This window comes from Cnephaeus nilssonii (genome assembly GCF_951640355.1).
Source record: "Cnephaeus nilssonii genome assembly, chromosome: 12".
NCBI lineage: Eukaryota > Metazoa > Chordata > Mammalia > Chiroptera > Vespertilionidae > Cnephaeus > Cnephaeus nilssonii.
In genome coordinates this window covers 43,396,641-43,422,912 of record NC_137083.1, presented here as the reverse complement: position 1 = coordinate 43,422,912, position 26,272 = coordinate 43,396,641, and the positions used below count along the sequence as shown (strand labels likewise).

Genomic DNA, 26,272 nt, shown 5'->3' with positions numbered 1-26,272 from the left:
TCACATCAAAATGAAAAACTTGAATGCATCAAAGGATATAATCAACAGGGAAATGCAAACCCAGACTGTTTCACTGGCTGGAACTGAAATGTAGATGACCTCTTGCTGAATAGGAGCAGAGTGGCCAAGAGCAGGGCAGATGCCATGTGCACTGGAGAAGAGTGGAGCAAACCCAAACCACAATGAGAAACAACCTCATCCCCTTCAGGACACCTCCCCAGGTCACAGACATTGGGCCTAAAACCTCTAGGCCACGTCTGAATGAATGCTCACTGTAAACCTTTTGGATTAGTCACCATACCAGTCCATGTGAGCAGGGATTGAAGTTGTTGGGAATAAGTTATTTCATCTTCTCATTCTAGACTGAGGGACTCATGACTACTCAAAGAAACTGCTTAGTCTAAATCCCGCCTTGAATCCCTGCGTTTGTTTACTTTATTCTTTAAACTATGTATGTATGTTACGTTCATTTGTATGTATAAAGTTTTCATTATTTTTTAGGCAAAACCAAACCAAACCGTCTCTCATTCTCACATCGTTTTTTATCCCACCACCATAACACTCCTTTCTTTCACAACCAGACTTCTTGAAAGAGAAGTCTGTATTTTGTCTCCACTTTCTTACTTTCCAATCTCTCTTCAACCTATTCCAGTTTCCACACTCCCCTCTCCCCCAGTCACTCCTCTGAGCCAGCTCTGATATGCTCAACAATGACCACCCTGTCCCTGTACAGTGGACATTGTTCAAACTCTCTTACTTCACAATTCAGTATGTTCTTGAACACTGTCAGCTACTTCTAATTTCTCGCAACTCCTCCTCCCCTTGCCTTCAATGCTGCCACATTGAATGAATGCTGGTTTCCTTTCTACCTCTCTGCCTGCCCATTCTTAGCCTACTTTATGGACTCATTTTCTACTCAGCTATTGGATTCAAAGCATATCAGGCCTACGTCTTTTTTCAATGTATACTTTCTTTCTAGGCAACCCTTTCCATGACCATAAGATTTATAACCGCCATCTCTAATCTATTTATACCCAGTTCTATATTAGGCTCTGATGTTTCCTTTGAGCTCCAGATGCATGTATCCAGTCACCCATTTAATATCATCCCTCGGTATATTGCAAACCTACTTCAGACACCTCATATCCAAGACCAAACCCAGGCTCTTTCCCCATAAATCTGGTCTTCTGCTAGTGACCTGCCTCATGGATCCCTCATGTACCTTTCACTAGCCATCTTCTGTGCCACCTTGGGATCTTTGCATATCTCAGTCTACCTGCATGGAGTGTTCCTTCTTCCCCCTTTTTCTTTCCTTGGATAGCTCCAGACATTCTTTACATGTCAACGGGCTTTCTCTCAGAGAATCTTCCATGTCCCACAAGCCTAGGTCAAGTTTCTATATTACATTCCGTTTCCTTGAAACACCTAGATTTGATGTTTGCATTTATGAATTAGCATGTGTCTTTGATAAGTCCCTGGGCTCCCCCTGCACTCTTCACTGCCTCCCCCGCAGAATCACCCTCGTTATTGCCCCAGTATGACCTTAGTGCCCAGTGCAATGTCTGACACCATGGATCAGGCTCAATAATATTTGTTTAAAGTATGTGTGTGTAATCATACATGATTAGCATGTAGTGTGATCTAATTTACTTCCTATGTAAAAGTTAAGTACCTTGGGTGCTTGTTGTATTTTGAGGTCTGGATTATTTTATTTTGTACTTCTTTTATTTTTTTTGTGTGGCTAATGTCCAGAGAGTTGTGGATTTCAGTGGCACACTGGACGTGCTGATGCACCTGAAATTGTTATAGCACTTTAGGCACTGTAGGATATCAGGAGCCCACGGGACGAATATTTAAAACACACACACAACTGTTATTGAAGAGGAACATTAAAAGCTTCCCATTGCCTCCCTCTCTTGCTAAAAGCTAAAATTATATTATGGTATATAGGTATTGTGGTAACATGGAGGCTGGCAGGTATTTGAGAAGAGGACATTATAATGTGGACAGGGAATTTAGTCTATAAATTTTTTGGGTGATGTCCCTTCTTTTGAGGTAGGTATTAAATGTGCCTCAGAAAACATGACACCACAGAAGACCATTCTCCTCTTTGCAAAGAGAAAGTGCATAGAGAAAAATAAGAACATCCTTAGTTTAGTTTGACTCGCTGCTCAAGTGACATAGAGATCCAAAATTAAAGCAGCTTGCCAAGAGGCCAAAGTCCTATATGTTAGTGAAAACAGAAATAAACTCAGAAAATACATTGGTGTCAGAAAAGTTAGGGGACAAATGTTTAAGGCCCCGAAATCAGTAAATGGCAGCTGTAAGTGTCTGTGGCAGCTCAGTAGATAGGATCCCAGAGATACAGATAAGAACTTCCAGTGAGAACACTGGGGACAATAGCAGGAATTGCATGCAGCTGAGGAGCTGAAGGGGGTCTCTCTGGAGGTCATCAGTGTCAGAGCCATTCCACGCCTCAGATGTGTGTGGATCTGGGTCAGGGAACACTGCAAGCAGCTCACAGGACAATGCTGGGCTGCTGATTCGCTCCCTTGGGAGAGGTGGATGTCTGAGGAACTACAGGTCTTGAGGCACACAATAGAGGGGACTGTGAAAGAATGGAGGGTGGTGACTGACAAGGGCCAGGAGAGATCTGAATGCATTCTAAGAATTAGGAGAAAGTGCCAGAAAGGGAGACATACCCAAAGAAACAACGAAAGACAAGAGTAGATAAAATTGTCTTAGAAATGCCAAGAATATGGGATGAGATCAGCCAAAGTCACCCTTAGGGAGATCAGATGGCAGATGAAAAGGTTTGTGGAGAATTCCTCCTACTTAGGGTTAACTCAGGTGAAAGAGTTTGGACAAGCATACCCTTCTGGCTTCATTGAGGGCATATGGAGGTTAGTTCCATATGAGCACATAAAATAAAACATGATTAAACTGAAAGATGTATCACATTCTTGTCTGAGAAAATTTATCATGAAAATGTGAATTCTCTCATTAGTATAGAAATTTGGTGCAATCCAAACTAGCTCTCTGGTGTGTGTGGTTTTAAAATTAAATAAAGTTCATATAGAAGAATATATGTTCGAGAATAGTGAAGACATTTTTGAAAAAAAAAAAAGGATCTCATTAAAACAGGTGAAGTGTCTACAATATGATGTTGGAATAAGAATAGCAAAAAGATAATAGTGTTGCTGAAGGATTGGGTGGGTGTAATTTCTCCATTGCTAGTGGGAGTGGGATTCTTAGAGTACAACTGGGAAACTCTTTGTTTTACTGACAATTAATAAAAAAAATAGTCTTGCTGGATAGAGTAGTCTTGGTTGCAGATTTCAGTTTTTCATTACTTTGAATATTTCATGCCTATCCCTTCTGCCTTGAAGTGTTTCTGTTGAGAAATCAGCTGATAGCTTTATGGGAACTCACTTGTAGGTAACTGTTTCTCTCTTGCTGCCTTTATGATTCTGTTTGTCTTTAGTCTTGGCCATTTCAATTATGATGTGTCTTGGTGTGAGTCTCTTTTGGTTCATCTTGATTGGAACTCTCTCTACTTTCTGAACTTGTGTGACATTTTCCTTTACTAGGCTAGCGTAGTTTTCTATTTTGATTTCTTCAAAAAGCTTCTCTATCCCTTGCTTTTTTTCTTCTTCTTCTGGCACACCTATAATGTAGACATTGTTACGTTTCATGTTGTCCCAAAGTTCCCTTAAACTATTCTCCTACTTTTAAATTATTATTATTATTTTTTTGCTGCTTTGATTATTTTTTTTTCTATTTTGTCCTCTAATTCCCAGATTCGATCCTCTGCTTCATCCAGCCTACGGGCTATACCTTCTAGTGTATTATGTATTTCAGATATGGCATTCTTCAATTCCAACTATTTTTCATGGGTTCTATTTCCTTTTTCATGATGTTGTTCTCACTAAGTTCCTTGAGCATCCGTATAACCATTATTTTGACCTTTCTTTCGATAAATTGTTTGTGTCCATTTCCTTTAGCTCTTTTTCTGGAGATTCCCCCTGTTCTTTCATTAGAGGTCTGTTTCTTTGTCTCCCCATTTTGGCTGTCTCTTTGTGTTTGTTTCTATGTATTAGATAGAACTGCTATGCCTCCCAGTCTTGGTGGGGTGGCCTCCTGTGGGACTGAGTAGTGCAGTCTCCTGGATCTACTGAGCTGAGTGCTCTAGGACTATGTCCTGTGTGGGTTGTTTGGGATCTCCTGTTGTAGTTGGGTCTTGATTGCTTGTGACTCTTTTGTGGTTGGGATGGACCCTCACCTGGCTGGCTATGAGGCTCAACCCCAACCATCGCGTGCGAATTGCTGTGCAAGTGCAGTCTCAAGGTTTCTTGATGGGCCCAGTGGCGCAATCATTAAGGCTTACGGCTGGATAAACCTTTATCACCATGTCTGAGACAATGGGCAGGGGCTGCACCCTGAGGCTGGGTTGTTTGTAGAAGTGTCTGGAGCCTTCCAGGATCCACCTTAGGGTGTGCTACTTGTGTTTCTAGTTGGGTTGAGCTCTAGTGTAGTCTGAAGCACCCTACTGGTTGTGTTGGTTTTGGGTCCTTTTGGGTGCATTTCAGATACAAGTCACTGTCTGAAGTTGTGTGTAACCGGCCTTGGGCTACCTGTGAGTAGCTACCACTCTGTTCACTGTTTGCATCTGTGTCTAAAGGACCTGCGTGTGCATGGGAACGACCAATCTGTGTAAATGGGTCGGATTCTTTTAGCTTAGAGATGGGAGCAGAATTGTGGTCAGACTGAAGTTCCCTGAGGTCTGACTCCACCTGTCAGCTACTCCAGCTACTCCCCCCGCCCCCCCCCGCCTCCCCCCCGCCCCCCCCCCCCCCCCACTGAGGTTGCCTGGCCTTCCTCCAGAGCTGTCTGAAGAGAGTCAGTAGGATGTAGCCAGGCAAGCCTAGCTCAGGCTAGTGGGCTCCCTGCTTGGGGATTATGCAGTCAGGCACTCCATGAGGGGAATTTAGTCTCTGCTTCAAAGCCAAACTCCTCAGTCTCTACCAGAGACTCCAACTCTTGTTTCTCCTAAGGGGGCTTGCTGCAGGTTCAGGTTGGGTATAGTCTGCAGTTTCCGCTGCAGATCAAGTTCAACTGCCCTGGGCTCAGGATCAAAAGAGTATCTGGTTGATAATGTTGCTGGCCCAGCCCACAGGAGGTGGCTAAACACTTCCTCTGAGTCCCAGACAATAGCCTCTGAAGGTCTCATGCTTGGAATGTCCCGCTCTGGGCTGCTGTCTGGTTGGTTCCCCCACAGAAGTGCGCCCAGCAGGGGTATCAGAGACTCACAGGGCTGAACCAAACAGTCTCCTGTCCAGGGTGGTGCCTGCAGCCTGCAGGAGGAGGAGGAGGAGGTGGTGGCGCCGGGGTGGGGGTGGGGGGGGCAGGCAGGCTCTACCTCTCCTTCCTGGGGTTACCCGGTGGAATTCACAGGAAGCTCAGATCAGTCTCCCCACAGGGGCATCACAGAGCTCAGCACTCACCAGTCTGTCTCCCCTACAGAAGCCCCCTGGGGCATACAGTCCAAAAATTCCAGCTCTGCACAGCACTGGCACCCTCCCACCACCAAACAAAGCTGGAGCGGGTAGAAAATCAGTCCCACACAGGACCCTTACCTCTCCATGCGGCTGGACTCAGCAAAGTGGGGGCCGAAATTCTGGGCTCCACTCGGGCTCCAAACTGGACCCAAACACGGCAGCACAGCCTCTCCAGCCGTAGGAGCTCAGAGTGACTTCTCAGGCTGGGGTTTTAGCTTTCAGGACTTTTACAGTATTGTATTTTATATTTAGGTCTCTGATCCATTTTGAGTTAATTTTTGGGAAGGGTACAAGGTTTGTGTCTAGATTCATGCTGTTGCATGTGGATGTACAGTTGCAATAGCACAATCGGTTGAAAATGCAACCCAGGGAATGGGAGAAAATATTTAAAAACCATCTATCGGAGAAGATGCCAACTTCCAAAGTGCCTAAGGAACCCCTATCACTCCATAGCTAAAAAACTAACAACCTGATTTCAAAATGGGTTAAGGGCCCGACCCAGTGGCTCAGTTGTTTCCGTGTTGTTCCGTACACCAAAAAGGTTGCAGGTTTGATTCCCAGTCAGGGTGTATACCTAGGTTTCGGGTTGATCCCCAGTTGGGGTGCCTATGGTACAACCAATTGATGTTTCTCCAGCACATTAATGTTTCCCTCTTTCTCAAAAAAAAAAAAAAATGATGAGGAAATATAAAAAATTTGAAGGGGCATTTCTTGACCAGATCTGAGATAATTTGTGCATCATCAAGGTAAATAGAAAAAAAAATAGAGTAAATAAAACAAGAACCCATGAGTCCACATTGACGATAGATAATCCATTAACTATAAGGAAAGAAAGTGAAAGCTCTTTCATACAGTAGAATACTGATTAGTAAATACAATAATAGCACTGACGGAATTAGGAAATCATTATTTAAAAACAATCTTAGTAAAAATAGATTTAGGCAAGAATCATGCTTACCAAATTGGGTGAATGAAAGTTTGACAAGAAACAGTATTTACATAGGCTTAAAGTTTCTACCTATAAGTTTTTTGCTTTTACAAATGGAAAAACAACACCTAAACAGTGAAGAAACCTGAAAACCCCAATGACTACACTTTCATTACCTAAGGGCCAATGGAACATGTTTAAATGTAACAGTCTGGGCTTTGAGGAGTACAAACAAATTCCCATGAAGGTACCCTCAGGAACATCTCGGTGTGTGCAGGTGGGAGGCATGAGGACATGGAGGGTGAAGAAACAGAAGATCTTTTGGAGAGGACTGAAGAACAGGTGCCTATCGTGTGCTGGGAGATCTACATCTGAACCACAGAGAGTAGGGGACGGGCTGCTGCCAGGTCCCCTTTCAAGAAGGACTCACTGCTCACCTCTGAGAGAGTGCAGCCCTGGCCACCTCCTGCCCTCCTGCAGGGTGGGCTCAGCACAGGGAGCTGCCTGGCCCCAGCTCATACCCCTCCTAGGACACCCACTACCTGCGACTGGTGGGCAGATATGTAGTGGCTTAGCCGTCAACCAGACGGAGACACCCTCTGGGCAGCGCTCACAATAGAGCCCCCACCAGGTTGGCCAAAGCGTTGTCAGGCCTGCCTGATAGTTGGGCTTCTTCCTCTGCCAATCCTGCTCCCCCCCCCCCCCCCCCCCCCCCCCGCCTCTCACAGGTTCATCGATCTCCAGTCAGCGTGGGCCCCAAACTCAGCCTCTGCTCCCAGAGAACCCAACCGGCAACAGGTTTGCTCCAAAGCTCCTGGTTGTTTTTTTTTACCCCCCACCAAATTAAGAAGGAAAATAAAGACAAATCATACACTTACAAAAATACTTTGTTTCAAAAGAAAGCAACAGATGAACACAGGCTGTTCCACTAATAAAAATCTTGCTGTGGGAAATCTGCTTGTCAGCGATTAAATCAGGGGATCCATTTTTTCTCAGATGCACGTTGTTTGGAAGGAGGTTGAGTTCTGTGTGAGTTTTCTAGGCCTGCTGTAACACAGGAACACACACTGGGTGGTTTGAAACAACAGACCTTATTCTCAGCTCTGGAGGCTAGAAGTCTAAACTCAAGGAGTTGGCAGGGCCATGCTCAGTCCCCTAGCTTCTGTGGGTGCTGCGGTCCTTGGCGTTTCTTGGCGTGCAGCCGCACTACTACCATCTCCGCCTCCGTCATCATATGGCCATCTCTGTCTTCCCTCTGCGTCTGTCTCCACATGGCATTTCCTCTGTGTGTGTAGGTCTGGCTCCACCTCTCTCTCTTTTTTATAAAGACAACAGTCATATTGGATCAAGGGCCAACCTTACTCATTACGACCTTGTTTTAACTCACATCTTAATTATATTTGTAAAGACCATACTTCTGAATAAGGTTCTATCTATAGGTACCAGGGGGTTAGGACTTGAACTATACATTGTGGGGATTGTAAAGGGAAAAAATAAAACAAAAATCTCCAGTGTGTTTCTTTTCTTCTCTACTTTCAATACTTCTAGCCACCAAATGGGAGGTAGGGGAAGGGTTTCCTCACACCAAGCAACAGCAGGATTCTGCAACACCAGCTAGGTGTTCTACAGCTCTATTCAGTCCTGACTTTCCCTGGATTGAGCGCAGATTAAGGGCTCAGCGCCACAAGACAGCTCACCTCCAAGCTCTGCTTCAGATCCCAAGTCCAGGTTGTCACCTGTGCGTCTGACCAACTGGCTGTAAATCAAAGGTTCCTATGCCCCCTCCTAGATTCAGTTAATCTGTTACAGTGGCTCACAGAACACAGAAAAACATGTTACTTACGAAATAACTGGTTTATTATAAAATGATGTAACTCAGGAACAGCCAGATAGGAGAGATGCCTAGGGCAAAGGATGTGATCGGGGGTGCAGAGGGGTCCCAGGCCCCCTCCAGGCCTGCTCCTCTCCCCACACAGCCACATGTTCACCAGCCCGAAGGCTCTCTGACTTTCCTACTTCCCGGTTTTATGGAGGCTTCGTTACATAGGCATAATTGATGAACACATTGGCCATTGGTGATTGAACTCAATCTCCAGCTTTCCCCCTCTCCCCAGAGGTCTGGGGTGGGGGTGGGGAGCTGAAAGCTCTAACCCTCTAATCATGCGGTTGGTTCCTCTGACAACCAACCAACCCCCATCCTTAGGGGCTTTCCAAAAGTCACCTCGTTAACATAAACTCAGGTGTGGCTGAGAGGAGCTTTCTTGGGAATAGCAGAAGACACTTTTATTGTTCCAATCACTTGGGAAATCACAGGGCTTTAGAAGCTCTGTGTCTGGGACAAGGACAAAGATCAAATAGAATACTTCTCATTATAAATCACAATATCTCAGGGACCCAGTTCAGTCCATGATAGAGTGTCCTAACCTAGTTTACAAAGCCTATTTCAGTCCAGTAACGCCGAACCACAGCAGTGACACGGAAAGGAATAGTCATCGGCACTATTCCCACCATCAAACGCCCAACTGGCTGGATTTCTGGGAGGTCACGTGGCCTTTGCAGGGGAAGTAAGCTCATGCAAGGGAATAGGCAGATGTTTGGGAGAACACAATGTTTAGTCCAGGCTTCCCCCACATGGAATCACACCAGGACCCTGGGCCGGCCTTGTCAGCTGAAGTGCAGGCTCTGAGTGGAGGGACATTGTTGTCCACAGTAATACATCCATGCTGGTGGCCGCAGCTCTGGGAGCAGCTTTGGAGAGAGGAGGGGCGGGGGGGAGCAGCAGAGGCAGGCACGTCTAGATAGCTACCTGGTATGTTCATAAAAAATATAAATATGGACAAACTTGGGTCTCTGCCAACATCTGATAAAATTAAGCATTTATTAAGAGGTTTTGAAATAGATCACTGTTACCCAAGTTGGGGTTTGTCCAAGCTGGAACATTTCCTGATAAAATTACCCCGCAGTGTAAGCAATTAAGAGGGTGCTGTCGGTAGGTAGCTCAGGCAAATGTGCTGATTCCCACACTGCATGTGGAACTTCTATAGCTTATTTGTGGGTAGAAAACAGCTTAAACTATTTGCAGAAACGTGTCCCTTTCTTCAGAAAGAGTTGTGGTTAATTGGAATTTCCATTATGTTTTGCTCCCTGACTTCTCAGTTGGCTTGTAAGCTACTAAGTGATGTTCAAGCAATGTGTTTGGAGTCTAGAAGTTTTGCATCTATTTTGTATAAAAGCATTAAGCATGGTGTCCGAATATGTTAAAATTATGAGGCAATTTAATAGTGTCATTATTTTTCTTAGTGACCAATGGCTCTGTTTATTTAAAACAAACCTTTTGCCTCCTATTTAGTATTTTGGGATACATTCATGATGCATTATTAATATAGTCAAGATGTTGTTATTTTTAGACTCAGTTAAATTAAGAAAGGAAGACAGTAGTCATGCAGGCTAAATTTAGTAAAAATATATGTGGAATTAAAATGCAAGTAGTTGGCATAATTTGAAGAGTTGATTGTGAATCTACACTTGAATGTTTTCACTTGAAATGTATAAGAAAATCAGTATATATATATAACAGAGCATCCTCCTTTCACTGCAATTTTAACATTTGTGAGAGAAAATAAAATTTCATGTGGATCTTTAAGTAAAGAAGTTAAGAAAGTATAAGGACTAGTCATATTTGTTTGGGCCAAAAATTCTGATTAAGTTCATCTAAATGTTTAAATGAAATGGTTCCTTAATTAACTATATAGCAGGTCTTGGAATAGTGTTGTTTTATTCAATATTGCTTCATTATTATGTTGATGAGAAAAAAAAATTAATGCCCAGCCTAGGTCACTGTCTGTAGAGTTTATACATTCTCCCAGGGCTTCGTGGGTTTTCTCCAGGGACTCTGGCTCCTCCCACACCCAAGAGATGTGCATTGAGGTGAGCTGGAGGATCTAAACGGTCCCCGTCTGAGTGAGTGTGGGTGTGGGTGTGGGTGATGCGCCCTGTGATGAAGGGCATCCTGTTCAGAGTGGGCTCCTCCTTGGACCCTGAGCTGCTGGGGTAGGTTCTGGCCACTCAGAACTGGAATAAGTGGCTTGGAGGGTCATTATCTTGCTTGTTTTTAGTAACTTTCTTAAACATGTGTATAGTTCACATTTACCTCAATTTTTAATATCAGAAGTGTTTTAGGTCTCTGTTTCAAAGTTTGGTGATGTTTTTGTGACCAGAAGTATGCCATAGGAACTTAACAAAGAAGTTGCGGCTGACCAGAATATATAGTGTATAGATAACTCCTTTGAGTGCTAGCAAAGAGCTATATGCATTAATAAAGGGATCTAGAAATCTTCTTTCCTAAGGGCCTAAATTGGACTTACAACATTCAAAGATAGGTGATCAACTTCTGTGCCATTAAGAAATGGGAAATGAGCCTCGTGATGCTATAGTAATTCTGGGCTTATTCCACATTGTCCAAACCTGTCACAATTCACTTTTTTTTTTCACTCATCAAGCAATCTGAAGTTCAATGGAGGAGGAAGGAGGGTGATTTTGGAGTTAAAAATATTTCAGGAATTCTGTCCTGCTTTGCATGAAGATCTGGGGTTGCATTGTGATGCCTTCTGTGAACCTTACCTGAATAAATGTTAAATATCATTTGACAGCTCAGCTTGTTTTGATGTTGGAGAGAATGGGGGTTACATTTTATTCATAGTGAAATCTACATGGAATGGCACATGCCACATTTTTCCTTGACTGTGGAGGAAAAATGGATGGCAACTCTGAGGAAGGGAAATGAGCAATCAAGGCTTGTTGTTGGGCGAGCCCAGTGGAATGAAGGAAAGGCACGCAAAAGGACGGGGTCCTGCATGCTTTTGGAGATGGAAGGTGTTGCTGAGGTCAGCTGGCCTGTGGACTCCCGCTGTGTGCAGGGATTTCTGCAGCTCTGAGGCTCTTCCTTAGAGACAGCTGCAGGGAATAGAGGGTGGGACTCGGCGCCCAACACTCTCTGCGACCAGGGAGGGCCCATCTGATGAACATATTTGGATCTTGCATAAGACTTTGGATGAAAAAAGACTTTAGTGTACGGAATAACAATGTTTAAAAATCATTGTAGTCAGGGTCCCTTCCCCCAACCCCTACTCCATCAGTATTGCAGAATTATGAGAAGAAATAGCTAAGGATGGATGCTCCTGAGCTAGTCTCATGCGTGCATGCATATTTGGGGCGCTCCTATTAAGTACCAGCGAAAATGCTTTGTCAGTATCCCAGAGTGGCTAGAATGAGCCGCATGGCAACCTGAAAAGGGATGCCGGTTTTCCTGTCAGTTGGAGTGAAATGAGTCGATTACAGTTTGCACATAATAAGTTTTTAATATGAACATCATGTATTCCAAATAGAATTATCAAGAAATGACAAGCTTCCCTCTTCCACCCACATTACAGAACTAGATATGGGCATCTGAGGGATAAGTTAACCATTTGTGATTTTTGTTTCCAAAGATAGGTACTGTGTTTCAAAAATCTTTGGAGGAATAACTGCAAGGAGACACAAAGGCTGGAACAGTGGGAGCTGATGGCTCGGGCTTGAAGGAAGCAGAGGAAAAGTAAACCCACTGCTTAGAACTCTGCCCTTTGATTGTTAGCAAGGGCAGTGACGTGTGCCAGGGGAGCGGTAGCCAGGCGCAGCACAGGAGCAGTGTGGGCTCTGGGGCTCCTAGAAGGAGTGACCATGAACCAATTTGTTGCAGAGCATTCTGGTATACTCCAGCATTCTGAGGCGTGTATCCTCATGGCCAGGATCCCAAGGCAGAGGTGAGGTTCTGAAGCTCCCTGCCTCGGAGAGCTGGCCGAAATTCCTGGCTTCTGAGCAGTCTTTTCTACCGAATGCTGACCAAGAGAGGACTTGAGTTTCCTTGGAATGTTGGCACTCAGGTGACCAACTCATCCAGGTTTGCCTAGGACTTTCCTGGCTTTAGCACTGCAAGTCCTGTGTCCTGGAAACCCCCTCGTTCCCAGGCAGACTGGAATGAATAGTCATCCTAAGGGAATAAGAGCCAAGTGCATAGACTGGGTAGTTCAGTAACAAACCACCACTAAAGTTAGCGGCTTAAAACAGCTACCATTTTATTTGCTCACCATTTTGCACTCTCGGCTGGGATCAGCCGGGCAGGTTTTCTGCTCGTCTTCTTCAAGGTGATTTGTATGGCTGCATTCAGCGAGTGGGTCGGCTGGAGGCTGGGCTCAGCTGGGATGCAGAGACATGTGGGCCATGTGCTCTGTCCAAGCAACCTCAGGGCTTCTTCCTTCCCAAGTGCCTCTCCCAGGGGCTTTTACAGCAGGGACGCTGAATGTCTACATGGAGGCACAGGGCTCTTCAGAGTGCAAATCCTGCTTGCCTACTTGGGCTTAGGCCTGGAACGGGCACAGCGTAATTCCACCGTATCTTATGGGTCAAGCCGGTCACAGTGCCATGCTAGAATCAAAGCGGGGGACTACACTAGGTGTGACTACCAAGGGGCAGTTCATAGGGGGCTACCAATGGAACAGTCTATTCCAGAGGCGCAGGTGCTCACATGGACTCCCAGGGGCCCGATTCAACCTAACCTGTTTGCTAGGAAACCTTCCTTTCTCTCCTTATACTCTCAGAGAGAACAGAATATGAATGGCTTGACTATTTTTTTAAATATATATATTTTTATTGATTTCAGAGAAGTGAGAGGGAGAGATAGAAACATCAATGATGAGAGAGAATCATTGATTGGCTACCTCCTGCACACCCCCTATTGGGGACTGAAACACAATCTGGGCATGTGCTCTGACCACAAATCAAACTGTAACCCCCCCTGGGTCATAGGTCGATGACAACCACTGAGCCACGCCGCTGGGGCATGACTAGCTTGACTATTGATCAGAGCCTTCAAGAGCTCTGGGTAGGTGGAGGACAAGTTTATCCCCATCATTCCTTTCTCTGCTAAGCATATACCAGAGGATGGTACATCTCTTTAGGTTTCTAGACGGTTTGCAAGAAGCAACAGGTTAGGAGGCCCAGGTTGACCATGCTGATGTGAGGCACTAAAGGACTCATCCCTTCCATGCAGCACGTGCTGGGGCGTGAGTGCCTCAGCCAGGGTCTCTGCTCCGGGCAGGGGTTACAGAGATCACCGAAGCACAGCACCTTCTCAGCATGGAACCTGCCCACCCAGGCCCCAAGTCTTGTCTTAAGGTTTAAATGAGTGCCAGCATTGGTCCTCCTCTCCTTCCCCTCTACCTGCCTCTCTACTGCCGCTCCGACCCCTGCACGGACCTGGTTTCCCAGCAGCTTCCCTGAGCAGTGCGCCTCCCTGGAAGGCGAGGTCCGGTCCTTCTTGAACGCGCAGGGAAGGTGAGGGTGCACTCTCTGGCCAGAGTGGCCCAGCTGGCACTCCTGGGAGACCAGCCCAGCCCCCTGCGCTTCAGAGCAGCCCCAATCCTGCTGGCTCCCACACCCCCTGCCTTTCCCTTTCCTCCCCCCCCCCCCCCCCCCCCTACGGGCCTGGAGAGAATTGGACCCCTTCCCACCGCCCCCCTACACAAACTCCGCCTTTAAGGAATCCCTGAGCTGCCTCCGGGCTCTGGGTCCCTTGCTGGCTTCACTCCCTTTCTCTTCCTGGCCCCTTCCTCCATCACTGTGGGCACTATCTGGTCATTTTGACTTCTGACCCCTTCCTCTGCTTCTCCCCACCCTGCCTGGTGCGGCCTCCAGTCCCAGCGCATCCCGCCGGGGCTCTGTCGCTTTAAGCCGGTTCCCCGCCGCCGCGCCGCTCCCTTATCGCTCCGGGAGCCCCCGCCGCCGCTCCCGCGCCTCCTCTCCCGCTCCTCCTCCTCTCGCGCTGCTCCTCACCCCTCCTCCCCCGCCTCCCCCTCCTCCCCCTCCGCCTCCTCCTCCTCCTCGCCGCCGCAGCCGCCCCGCGCCCGCTCAGCTTCTCGCAGCCTCGCCGGACCCGCAGCCATGGCCGACATCAAGACGGGCATTTTCGCCAAGAACGTCCAGAAGCGAATCAACCGCGCGCAGGAAAAGGTCAGGGACCGGCGGCGGTGCCGGTGGCGGGGACGCGGCGGCGAGGGCCTCGGTGGCCCGGGGAGCGGAGGAGGCCAGGCGGCGGCGGGGCCGGGCCGGCCGGGGTCGCGGGGACGCCCTGCCCTGCGCCGCGGGGACTGCAGCGGGGCGCCGCCGGGCGGCTCCGGGCGCTGCGGGCGGGGAGCGGGCGGGGAGCGGGCGGGGGGCGGTACGCCAGGGGAGCACGACCCGGTCCCCGGGGGCGCGGGGTCTGCCGAGCCTCCAGTTCCCACGCCCCCCGCGCGGCCGGCAGCTCTGCCCGCTCTCCAGGCGGCGCCCGCACGAGCAGAGCAGGTGCGGAGGTCGCCCGCCACCCCCGGGCTGAGCGCGTCTGCCCCCGGAGCCCGCTCCCCGCTCGCCCGCAGGCCCCCGGTAGGGATGCGCCCGCAGGTTCCGGCGGGAGATTGCGGCAGCTGTCCTTTGGGGGGGATTTACTGGCCACTGAGCGCGGCAGAAACGAACAGGGTAGCACAGAAGATACCCCCAAATCTGTTTTGATCAATAGGACGGATCGCGAAAACCCAGCGGCTTTAATGCAGCGCCGTGGAGTGAATCCTGGAGTTCAATACATACCTGCATACACACTCTCCCTCCTCCCCGTCTTTTTTGCTCTCCTCGTATGTGCCCCCTTTGACGCCAGTGACCTTCTCTGGAAGGTCAAAAGTAAATATGACCCGAGCCTAACAGTTCTTCTCTGCACATTTTTGTGCAAAGAAGGACGTTTTATTGCATGAAAGAAACCGGTATTGCACGGGTTGGTTCCCTGGTGCTTCACAAGACCCCCAGGCGCGTGGCCACGGTGATTTATCTTTCCCACCCAGGGGTGTGCACACATGGGTCCCAGCAGCTTCCCAGAGCAGTGTGCCTCCCTGGAAGGCGAGGTCCGGTCCTTCTTCTTGAACGCAGGGAAGGTGAGGTACTGATGGGACCAGGCACAGGGTGGCCTGGCTGCCGGGACACTTCTTATAATGAAGACCTTGCGGGCGCTGAGGTCCCCATTTGGGGCCCGAGCAAAGGACGTTCGTTTGGTAGCTGGAGCGCTGTACTTGAAAATGAACCCCCGCGCATGAACTTCACGGTTTCTGTCAGTCCAACCGTGTCCTCTCTTTCACGTGGCAGGATGCTCCATCCCTGGGATACTGGGTGTCTAGCACTTTTCCTGTTTTACTGAAAGTCAGATTTACTGCCTTGCTCTGTGACAGGCTGGGCTGCCCCCCACTTCCTGCTGACCTAGAAGCTGAGCGGCATGGGGCGCTGGTCCCTTTGCCTGTCTGTAGGCTGAGGCTGGGTGGCTGGCTGCCTCTAGCCCCTCCCTCCGCACATGCACACTCTCAGTGCGGTAAGAGGATTGCATTTCTTTTAATATCTAGCCAAGCTCATCCGGCACCAGCCGGGGTCCTCTCCCGCTGCTCCTTCAGCCGTTGAATTAGCAAGGTGCCTGTCCCCTTCTAGTCCCCTGGCTACTTGTCCCCAAAGTAGCCAGGATCGACCGGGATCTGAGCCAGGTTTTGTCATCATTTTTTTCATACTGCATTTTACCCACTTGTGGGTATTCTCCCCGTCCCTCCGAGTACTTAACTTGAATCTTTGGTCTGAAGCTTTTCATTGAATCCACTTTCCATCTGTGAAGGAATTTAGTGATACAGCCTGCTTTTCACATGTCATTTCTTAATCTAGGTCACCAGCTGTGAATATGCCAAAAATAAATGGAAAGAAAACGTCATGTGTCTTACAGAGCCCTTATGAACTGTTGAAAACCCGCCTTTTCGTTAGGAAGGTTACCTGTGTATCGTGATTGCCGTGGTGGCGCTCACTCTTCTATGGGAGTGGGGGTAGGAAGCCTTGCGCAGGGCTGCCAGCGTGCCGTGTTCTTCATTGGCAGAAGCTGCTGATGAAAAGTGCCTGTGGCACCTCGTGAGGGGGTTAAGACACCGAGAGGCTGGGAATATAGGCTCTGCCTTCGGGTAAGTTCTGTGCCCTTTCCCTGTTCCACGTCAGGGGAAGGGGCGTGTGGGAAGCCAGGGAAGGGAGCCCGGCCAAGCCCTAAGGAAGCTACTGGAGAATGGAAAGCACGGTATGGTGCGGGCTTCACTAGACATCACCCCAGTGGTTCCTTCTCTTTGCATCTTTGTCTCCTCCTCTTCTCCAGCGCACAGACACTCCATCGTAATAACTGTATGCCACATATGTTCTCAAAACCCTTTCTCCTTGTTTTTACAACCAAAGGTTCTAAAAAGAGAGTCCACGCCCTTGGCTTTCTCATTATCTGTGCTCTTCCTAACAGCTTGCATGATTTTAGCTTCAAATGCACAAGTGCAACTACTCTGAGAGGCTTTTAATGAATTTGAAATATAGTTTTTTTTCTATTGAAAATCCATAAAAGTTCACTGGAGACAGAATGAAATATACATATAGGCTGAAAAAAACAACAACAACAACCCTGCAACAAATTAGGCCATTCATAGTTCCACCACCCAGGGATTTCACCATCATTTGATGTGCATCCTAGTAGATCTGTTCCCATGTGCATATTTATACAACTAAAATGTAGACTTATACTACAGTAGTTCCCCCTTACTCTCAGTTTTGCTTTGTATGTTTTCAGTTGCCCATGGTCAACCACACTCTGAAAATAATTAAAAATGGAAAATTCCAGAAATAATCCCTAAGTTTTATCTCAGGCGTTATTGTGGGTATTGTGATAAAATCTTATCTTCCTGCTCTGTCTTGCTCGTGATGTGAATCATCCCTTTGTCTGGTGTCTCTAGCTGTGTACATGGTATCACAGTGCTTGTGTTCAAGTAACCTCTATTGTCCAAAAGTCAATAGTAGCCCTAACACTATGTCACAATGCCAACATCATTCACCTCACTTCATCTCATCTTGTGGGCACTGCATCATCTTACATCATCATAAGAAGAGAAAGGGTGAGTATCTATCTATCATCTATCTATCTATCTATCTATCTATCTATCTATCTATCTATCCATCCATCTATATAAAAACCTAAACAACTGTAAGACTGGTCAACCGGTCAGGATGAGCAGCAGTGGAGCTGATTGTGTGATATGGCAAGAAAAACAACATAGTCTCCTTACTTATACTCAATGATTTGTGGGTTTTTTGATTGTTGCCTTGATGATGCCCACATTTATGTTTGTTCTCAAAGAGAAACAGGTGGATAGTGTTTATGTGTGCATGTACTTATGTGCATGTGTATGTATGTATATAAAAAGAATGGGAGGAGGAAGACCCTGCTCTGTGGAGGAGAGTCTTTCCATGGGGCCCAGGGCCTTGTCAGTACAAGAGTAGCTTATATGACTTTGTTTACATTAAAGGGCAGTTTGGAGACAGAGTGTCTGAGGTATATCCATGGTTTCCCCTTTTAAGATCATCTGAAGACTTCCTTGTTGCCTGCTTCTAAATTGTACAAGCTTATACTTTTTCTTCCAACTAAGATCATTTTTCTATGGCTATATTAGAAATTGCCAAAATTAAAAATAATACTTATGAGGACATTCTTGACAGAAGATTTCCGTCTTTAATATTTTTTTACACTTAAACTCATTTGTACCCATGCATCCTTTTTTTCTCCAGGAATGAATACAATAGGGATTCAGAACTGTAGGGACTCAGATTTTAACGTTAGTAAAAGTTACTATTCTTCTTTATAACATAGCATAGTGTGTGTGTGTGTGTGTGTGCGTGTGTGTGATTTGTAAGTCATACTTTAAAAGTCAGCTTATCTGTGGACCAATACAAGTTCAAATGCCTGAAATACTTGTACAAACAATATGGCCCACTTTGGAGTACAAAATTTTAATCCCATTTATTTGAGTATTCAATTACATGGTTTTGACATCCCATCCAATATATCAGGAGGACCTCTTACTCCTCCCTGGAGTCCTCTGGTGATGTGTTCAGAAACCCCATGGGGCATTTCCCCTCTACAGGAGGCAGTGGTTTTCACTGTGCCCTTATGGAAATGGGTCCCAAAAGGTCCCCAAAGCATCCAGATGTCACTCTTGTCCCCGGCTGAGCACAGTGGGAAACACTGGACACAGTGCCCTCACGGATGGTTCTCACGGTTAAGGCAGAGGCAGGAAGCCTCTCTGATCAGGGTTATTCTCAATTGCCGCACTCCATGCCCCAGCATGCTGGAGCTCCAGTCGCCTCAGCTCTTCATTAATGGTCTGTCGTCTCCATACTTGCACATGTGTCCACAGCTTCCCCTCCCCAAGATTTCTTATGATTTCTTATGCTGCCAGGTTCCTAAAGTTAGGATTTTATCAAACACCATACCTAGAGTTATTCATTCCATTCCACTTCACTCTATTCCATTTTTAAGGAAATGCTCATGTGGGTATACTAGATTGATTTCAAGCCTGCAATTTGAAAACCATTATCCTAAAGGAAGTCTGGCATCCTTTTCTATGCAAGTTGGCTTTCTTTTGTACCATTTTGTCCATCCAAGGATGTGTGTGTGTGTGTGTGTGTGTGTGTGTGTGTGTGTGTGAGAGAGAGAGAGAGAGAGAGAGATTAAGTTTCAAACAAAAATAATGTGAGGAACTTGGGAGGTGATGAGTATAGGAGGGAAAGGCTGTTTTAAAAAATATGTTGTTCTAACTTTTTAAAGTTGGGAATTTCTATTTTACTGTTTAAACACAGGGTTTTTAAAAAAAATTTCTAGCCATTTACACTAGGGGGCATCTGAGTAGAACTCCAGAGGAAATAAGTGGGCTGTGGAGTTCTGTGAAGGGGGAATAACAGATGTAAAGATTTCTCGTGTTGCGGATATAATTTTCCAGCTATTCTCAATAATAGCTGACATTTACATAATGAAAGTGCCATCATCATACAGTTCAAAGAATTTACCAATGAAAGACTTTTATAAGACAATATACATAGTATTATGCAAAATTAAAGTGATAGTAATCACTATTTCCTGAGAATACATCATGGGCCAACTTTTAATGTAGAGGTGCTTAAACTTCATTCTTATTGATTCAAAGTCTAAATTTAAGTGTGGTATTTAAGTGGATGTACTTCCTGAATACATTTGTGTGAATTTCTTATTAGGAATGATGTTGGACAAAGCTATGGATGAGATCTTAGTTTTGAAATAGTTGCTATGATATAATCATGTATCACATTTGATTACCCTGAATCTACTTAGAACAGATGTACAAAAATCAGCAAACCACCATTTTGGTCATTTTCATCTTATTCTCATATAGGTATTTAGTTGAAAGTTTAGTTCAGAAGTGGAAAGAACCTTAAAGTGCTTATAATGATTTAATAAAATACACATGGGCCCATGCATAGATGCAGTTTTGTTATGGCACCTAATGCTTCTTGAATAAAGGATGCTAAATTTGCATACTCTAATAGTTGTGTATTCTAGTGTGAAGTCAATCTGGTAGAATCAATTCATTCGTGTCATTTATTAAGAATTTAATGTGTGAAAGGCACTTGCTAGATACTTGTAATAAGCAGTCAACATAGATATTGAGCATATAGACCAGCAAGAGTTACAAACCTTTGAACATAATAACTACATAGTTATTAATGAAAAATCATAATTAAAAGTTCTGGGGTAAAGTTTCCCCTTGATACAGCGGCAGGACACTGGTTTAGAGCTGACTTGCTCTCTGAATTGTTAGTCATACAAAGATCCTTTGCACAACAGCAGAAATCTCCAACCCAGTCTGCTTTCATGGATTTGTAGGGTCTCTTATCTTAAGCCATCAGAAATTTAAAATAAAAATGAAAGCCCTTATAAAATTCTTAAATGTCACACATCTAGAAAGATTAGTTTGTCTGTAAAAGATTTAATTTTGCTTGGATTCCCAACCTTTAATGAGAGAGAGAGAGAACACACACACATGGTTACAGCTGGCACCAACTTGACTTAATTATGTTGTGGGCATGGACTTGATTATTTTGCAGGCAGTGGTCTTGAGTGTAGGAATAATCTGTTTAAAGTGATTTGTAGCTTGGAAAGAATCTTAAATTTGACTTCTGTAGCACAGTCTCTTCTACTTACTAATGGTTGCTAACAGTTGAATAACATAGACAGTCCTGAGAAGAATCTCCCATTTTGAGGTAGCGCAGCCCAGAACAGTGACACCTTTTACATGCCCTATAACTCCTCAATATTTGAGACATTTGTACAAGAAATCCTGCCTCTTTAGCCCACATACTTCTGTAGAACACTATCAACTCCCTGCCTGCTCTCTGTCTAGTGGGGTCTTCTCTGAGTCTCTAGGAAGATGTGTCCAGACTTTTCTTCCCACCTCTCTAGGAAATGCTGTGAGCAGGGGGCCCGCCAGCATTCCGAAACAATGGAGAGGGCTCTCCTGGGACATATGTGGGCCCATAGTTGCTCCTGTCAAGCATAGAGGATGAATCTAGAGATCAGATAACTCCAGGGAAATGTTTCCTTAAACTGTAATGAGGACTATTTGGGGAGGGGGTGAGTTAAAATGCAGATTCCTGGGCCTAGATACATATTTACCAGAATTTCTTAAGTAAGCACTTGGAAATATGCATTTTTAGTATGCTCCTCTGGTAATTCAAAAGCTTAATGAAGTTTGTAAAGCACACTGCTTTCAGGAAGGGAGCTTTGTTGAGATTTGTGGTGGCTGTGAGTTGCTAGGTCCATGAGTTGCTAGGTCCACGTCAGGGTGGTAATATGAACAGTAAGGCTTTCTACCACCCAGTGTTTATACACTTATTTGCAATGCAGGAAAGAGAAGAAGGTGAAAAGCAGTGTTCTTATGGAATACTTAAAAATACCCATGATCAGACAAGAAGAAGAAATAAAAGGCATCCAAATTGGAAAAGAAGAAGTAAAACTATCCTTACTCACAGATGACATGATACTGTACATAGAAAACCCCAAAGACTCCATCAAAAAAAACTACTAGACTTAATAAATGAATTTGACAATGTAGTAGGATACAAAATTAACACCCAGAAATCTATGGCCTTTTTATACACCAATAATGAACTTACAGAAAGAGGAAAAAATAATCCCATTGACCATTGCACCAAAAAAATTTAGATACCTAGGAATAAACTTAACTAAGGAGGTAAAAGACCTGTACTCAGAAAACTACAGGACATTGAAAAAAAAGATAAAGACATACTAGTAAACAAATGGAAGAGCATACCATGTTCATGGATTGGTAGAATCAACATCATTAAAATGTCCATGCTACCTAAAGCAATCTACAGTTTCAATGCAATCCCCATTAAAATACCAATGGCATATTTCAAAGACCTAGAACAAACTCACCAAAAATTCATATGGAATAAAATAAGACCTCAATAGTCACAGCAATCCTGAGAAAGGAGAACAAAGTTGGAGGGATCACAATACCAGATATCAAGCTACCAGTATATTACCAAGCCACGGTTCTCAAAACTGCCTGGTACTGGCACAAGAGCAGACATATAGACCAATGGAACAGAACAGAGAACACAGAAATCGACCCAAGCCATTATGCTCAATTAATATTTGACAAAGGAGGCAAGTGCATACAATGGAGTCAAGAGAGTCTCTTTAATAAATGGTGCTGGGAAATTTGGTCAGATACATGCAAAAAAATGAAACTAGATCACCAACTTACACCATACACAAAAACAAACTCAAAATGGCTAAAAGACATAAATGTAAGATGGGAAACCATAAAAATCTTAGAAGACTACATAGACAGCAAAATATCAGACATATGTCGTAGCAATGTCTTTACCGATATAGCTCCTAGGGCCGTGGTCAGCAAAATGCGGCTCGCGAGCCACATGCGGCTCTTTGGCCCCTTGAGTGTGGCTCTTCCACAAAATACCACGGCCTGGGTGAGTCTATTTTGAAGAAGTGGCGTTAGAAGAAGTTTAAGTTTAAAAAATTTGGCTCTAAAAAAAATTTCACTCGTACTGTTGATATTTGGATCTGTTGACTAATGAGTTTGCTGACTTAGGGCAATGGAGACTAAGGAGAAAATAAACAAATGGGACTACATCAAAATAAAAAGCTTCTGCACAGCAAAAGAAACCATCAATGAAACAACAAGAGAACCCACTGCATGGGAGAGTGAATTTGCCAATGATATTTCAGATGTGCCAATGATATTTCAGCACTACAAGTGCTGGAGAGGATGAGGAGAAAAAGGAATCCTCATGCACTGCTGGTGGGAATGCAGACTGGTGCAGCCACTGTGGAGAACAGTATGGAGTTTCCTCAAAAAATTAAAAATGGAAGTCCCATTTGACCCAGTAATCCCACTTCTAGGACTATATCCCAATAAACCAGAAACACCAATCAGAAAGGATGTATGCACCCCTATGTTCATAGCAGCACAATTTACAGTAGCTAAGATTTGGAAACAACCTAAGTGCCCATCAGCAGATGAGTGGATTAAAAAACTGTGGTACATCTACACAATGGAATACTACACTGCTATAAAAAAGAAGGAACTTTTACCATTTGCAACAGCATGGATGGACCTGGAGAGCATTATGCTAAGTGAAATAAGCCAGTTGGAGAAAGGTAAATATCACATGATCTCACTATATGTGGGATATAATGATCAACATAAACTGATGAACAAAAATAGATCCAGAGACCAATGGCAGGGGAGGAAGGGAGTTAGAGATCAACCAAAGGACTTGTATGCATGTATATTAGCATAACCAGTGGGCACAGACACTGGGGCAGTGGGGGCTTGACCTCAGTGGTGGGAGTGGCGGGGGGGGGGGGTGTCAATCGGGGGGGAAAAGGAGACATATGTAAAACTTTAAACAATAAAAAAATAAAAATTACAAAAAAGAGAGAGATAATAATAATCAAACCAGAAAAAAAAAATACCCATGCTTAAAATAGCCTACTTAAATTTCAAATAAATCAGCCAATTTGAAGATTTGTCATCCAGGGCCAAATGGCTTCCTTATTAGGAATATTGTGTAGCATGGAAGGTTGGATTCTGTGTAATCTAATTCTGTAAAAAATATATGCCGTTAGAGTAATGCCAGTTAATGCATCAATCACAAAGGTAGGAGACTTGCCTCAAAAAACTGCTGCATATTTTGGTAGGTGACAGGAGACTGGGTGAGTTTGGTACATCTATTTCATCTATGTTGTTATGGGGTGAATAGTAGTGAGATTGCAAAACATGCCTAGTAGAAAATGTGGTGAAAACTCAAGAGGATGATTTTGGTCTCCTGTGGAGGCAGACCCATATTCTAGAAACTATACCATTAGATTCTAAGTTTAATTTTTTTTAAAAGTATTTTGTTGAAGATTTATGTGTCTTTATTCTTAACATATATTGTTTTGTAGTTTTTTGTGTGTAATGTCTTTGTCTTTTTAAAAATAATTGTTTATTTTTCAATTATGGTTGACATACAATATTATATTAGTTTCAGGTGTGTAACCCTGTGATTAGACATTTGTATAACTTACTAAGTGGTCCCCCACGCAGATTCATCACCGTGCTCCAGCACCTTGCTGACTACTTTCCAGCTGAGGTTAGCCAAGGTAAGATTCCGACGGGAAATTGGAGGGTGTGAGAAGTGTTTCCCCACGGCTCCTTCCTTGCTATACCACTGCCTGTCTGGCAGTAGCTGTGTTCCTAGGACTCTCACTGGGCCCCTCCTCCAAGGTGCTGTCCTGACTGGACTTTAGAAACACAAATTTGTCTCCTCTGAACTTCTTGCTATGCTGTTTCTGTGTGCTTTGTCATCTCATTTGTTCGCATAACCGTGCCCACATGTTTTTCAGCAGTCTCTCCATGTGATCCATCTAGACTGAATTCTGTTTCCTGCTGGGTTCCTAACAATTACATTTTAAAATCCATGTGTGTCATGATTTCTCAGCCTCACCCTAACCCTGCAAGGCATTACTTACACTATTAACCCATTTACAGATAAGCCCATCTGCCTTAGACAAGGAATATATCCAAAGTCACACACCCAGGGAGTCACAGAGTTGGGATTAAAACGCTTTCCTATTTTCATTTAAATCTGTAAACAGATTCTCCTTCCAAAGACTAATTTTATTTAAATATAAATAAGATTTTTATGTCAGCTGTCTTATGAGCATATTGATTAAGTGTGAGCCCTTATTTTGAAATAGAATTTGATGAAATTCACAAAGGAATGGTGAAGTTGCTATTCTGAAAACACACAAAGACCTACCCCGCACCCTAACTGTAAGACCTCTCCCCCTCCATGCGTACTTCTTATCTCTGGCTCTGAAAAGGCGACCTTCTCTGCCCTCCTTAAGGTTTTGTGATTCTCAATATAAAGAGCACCGTCCTGCTGCCCTGCAGGTGCTGGACCTGCGGCACCAACACGCCGCTGCTGGGCTGCACCTGTGACGTCGGGGCACAGAGGAAGTGGCTGGTTCTACCGTCAGTGCTCAGAACAGTGGGCACTAAGAATGGTTTGTGGCCTGACATTCCTGGGGGGAAAAAAGAAAAAGGAAAAAAAAGCACCTTCCTATTTTTAATGTTGCATCAATCTCTTCACCTTGTAATTTGAGGAGGGAGGGACGCTGTCAGGCTTTACTGCATAAACTCTTTACTGCCTTTTAAAAGGTAAAGGGTGTTGGGACTAAGGTGTTGCATATATTAGCAACATGGTTTCAGAGAGGAAGAGAGAGGGGGAGAGAGATAGAAACATCAATGATGAGAGAGAATCATTGCATGCCCCCCACTGGGAACCAAGCTCCAACTCGGGGCATGTCCTGTGCTCTGACCTGGAATGGAACCTTGACCTCCTGGTTCATAGGTTGATGCTCAACCACTGAGCAACACCAGCCGGGCTGACTGGTCCTCTTTAAATTTTCTATCTCCATGTTTATGTTTCCTATCTTTTTGGTGATGTTCTCACTGAGTTAATCTATTCTTTCCCTAAATTCGCTGAGCATTCTTATAACCAGTGTTTTGAATTCTGCATCTGGTAGGTTGCTTGTCTCCATTTTGTTTAGTTATTTTCTGGACTTTTCTCTTTGGGATATGTTTCTTTATCTCCTCATTTTGGCTTTCTCCCTGTGTTTGTTCCTATGTATCAGGTAGAGCTCTATGTCTCCTAGTTTTGGTAGGGTGGCCTTAGGCAGTGGGTGTCCTGTGGGGCCCAGTGACACAGCCTCCTCGGTCATCTCAGCAGGAAGCTCCAGGTACCCCTTCCCCATCCCCATCCTCCCATGTGGGCTGTGCGCGCCCTCCTGTTGTAGTTGAGCCTTGACTGCTGTTGGCACGTCAATGGGAGGGATGGACCCCAGGCCATCAGGTGTGAGGACCATTGGAGACTATAACAGAGGAGATGCTGTGCCCCTAGGGGCCCACCTCACAGCAGAGCTCACTTCAGCAGGACTCTGGTGCCCAATGAGTCTGTTACTTGCATGTTGCTCATAAAGGTGGTTGGGTGGTGCGTGGGTGTCGTCTGAAGCTATTCACTGGGTGCACTGGTTCTGGAGCCTCCTGGGAGGTGCAGGCCAAGGACAGCTGCTGCCAGTGCCCTGCTTGGGGCCACCCACCATGAGCTACAAAGTGATTGGCAGATGGTTACCACTCATGCTGGGCTTGGAGGCCAGGGAGAGGCTGAGCTGCAAACTGAGACGAATACCTAGGAGTGGAATTACCGATTTATTGGGTTAGGTATTATTTAGCATCAAGAGATAGTGCCAAAAAGTTTTCTAAAG

The 26,272-nt window shown here is 45.1% G+C and overlaps 1 protein-coding gene across 2 annotated transcripts in view; it reads left to right on the top strand.

Annotated features, from left to right (window-relative positions):
• Nucleotides 1–14,420: 14,420 nt before the first annotated feature.
• The window catches only part of AMPH (amphiphysin), a gene marked incomplete at its 3' end in the record, with an annotated part of 148,399 nt that continues 136,547 nt past the window's right edge, over nucleotides 14,421–26,272 (top strand). For both annotated transcript variants that reach the window (XM_079785357.1, XM_079785356.1), the window contains exon 1: nucleotides 14,421–14,529. In XM_079785357.1, the coding sequence (XP_079641483.1) occupies nucleotides 14,461–14,529 (69 nt within the window). In that variant the 5' untranslated portion in view covers nucleotides 14,421–14,460. The remainder of the gene's footprint in view (nucleotides 14,530–26,272) is intronic.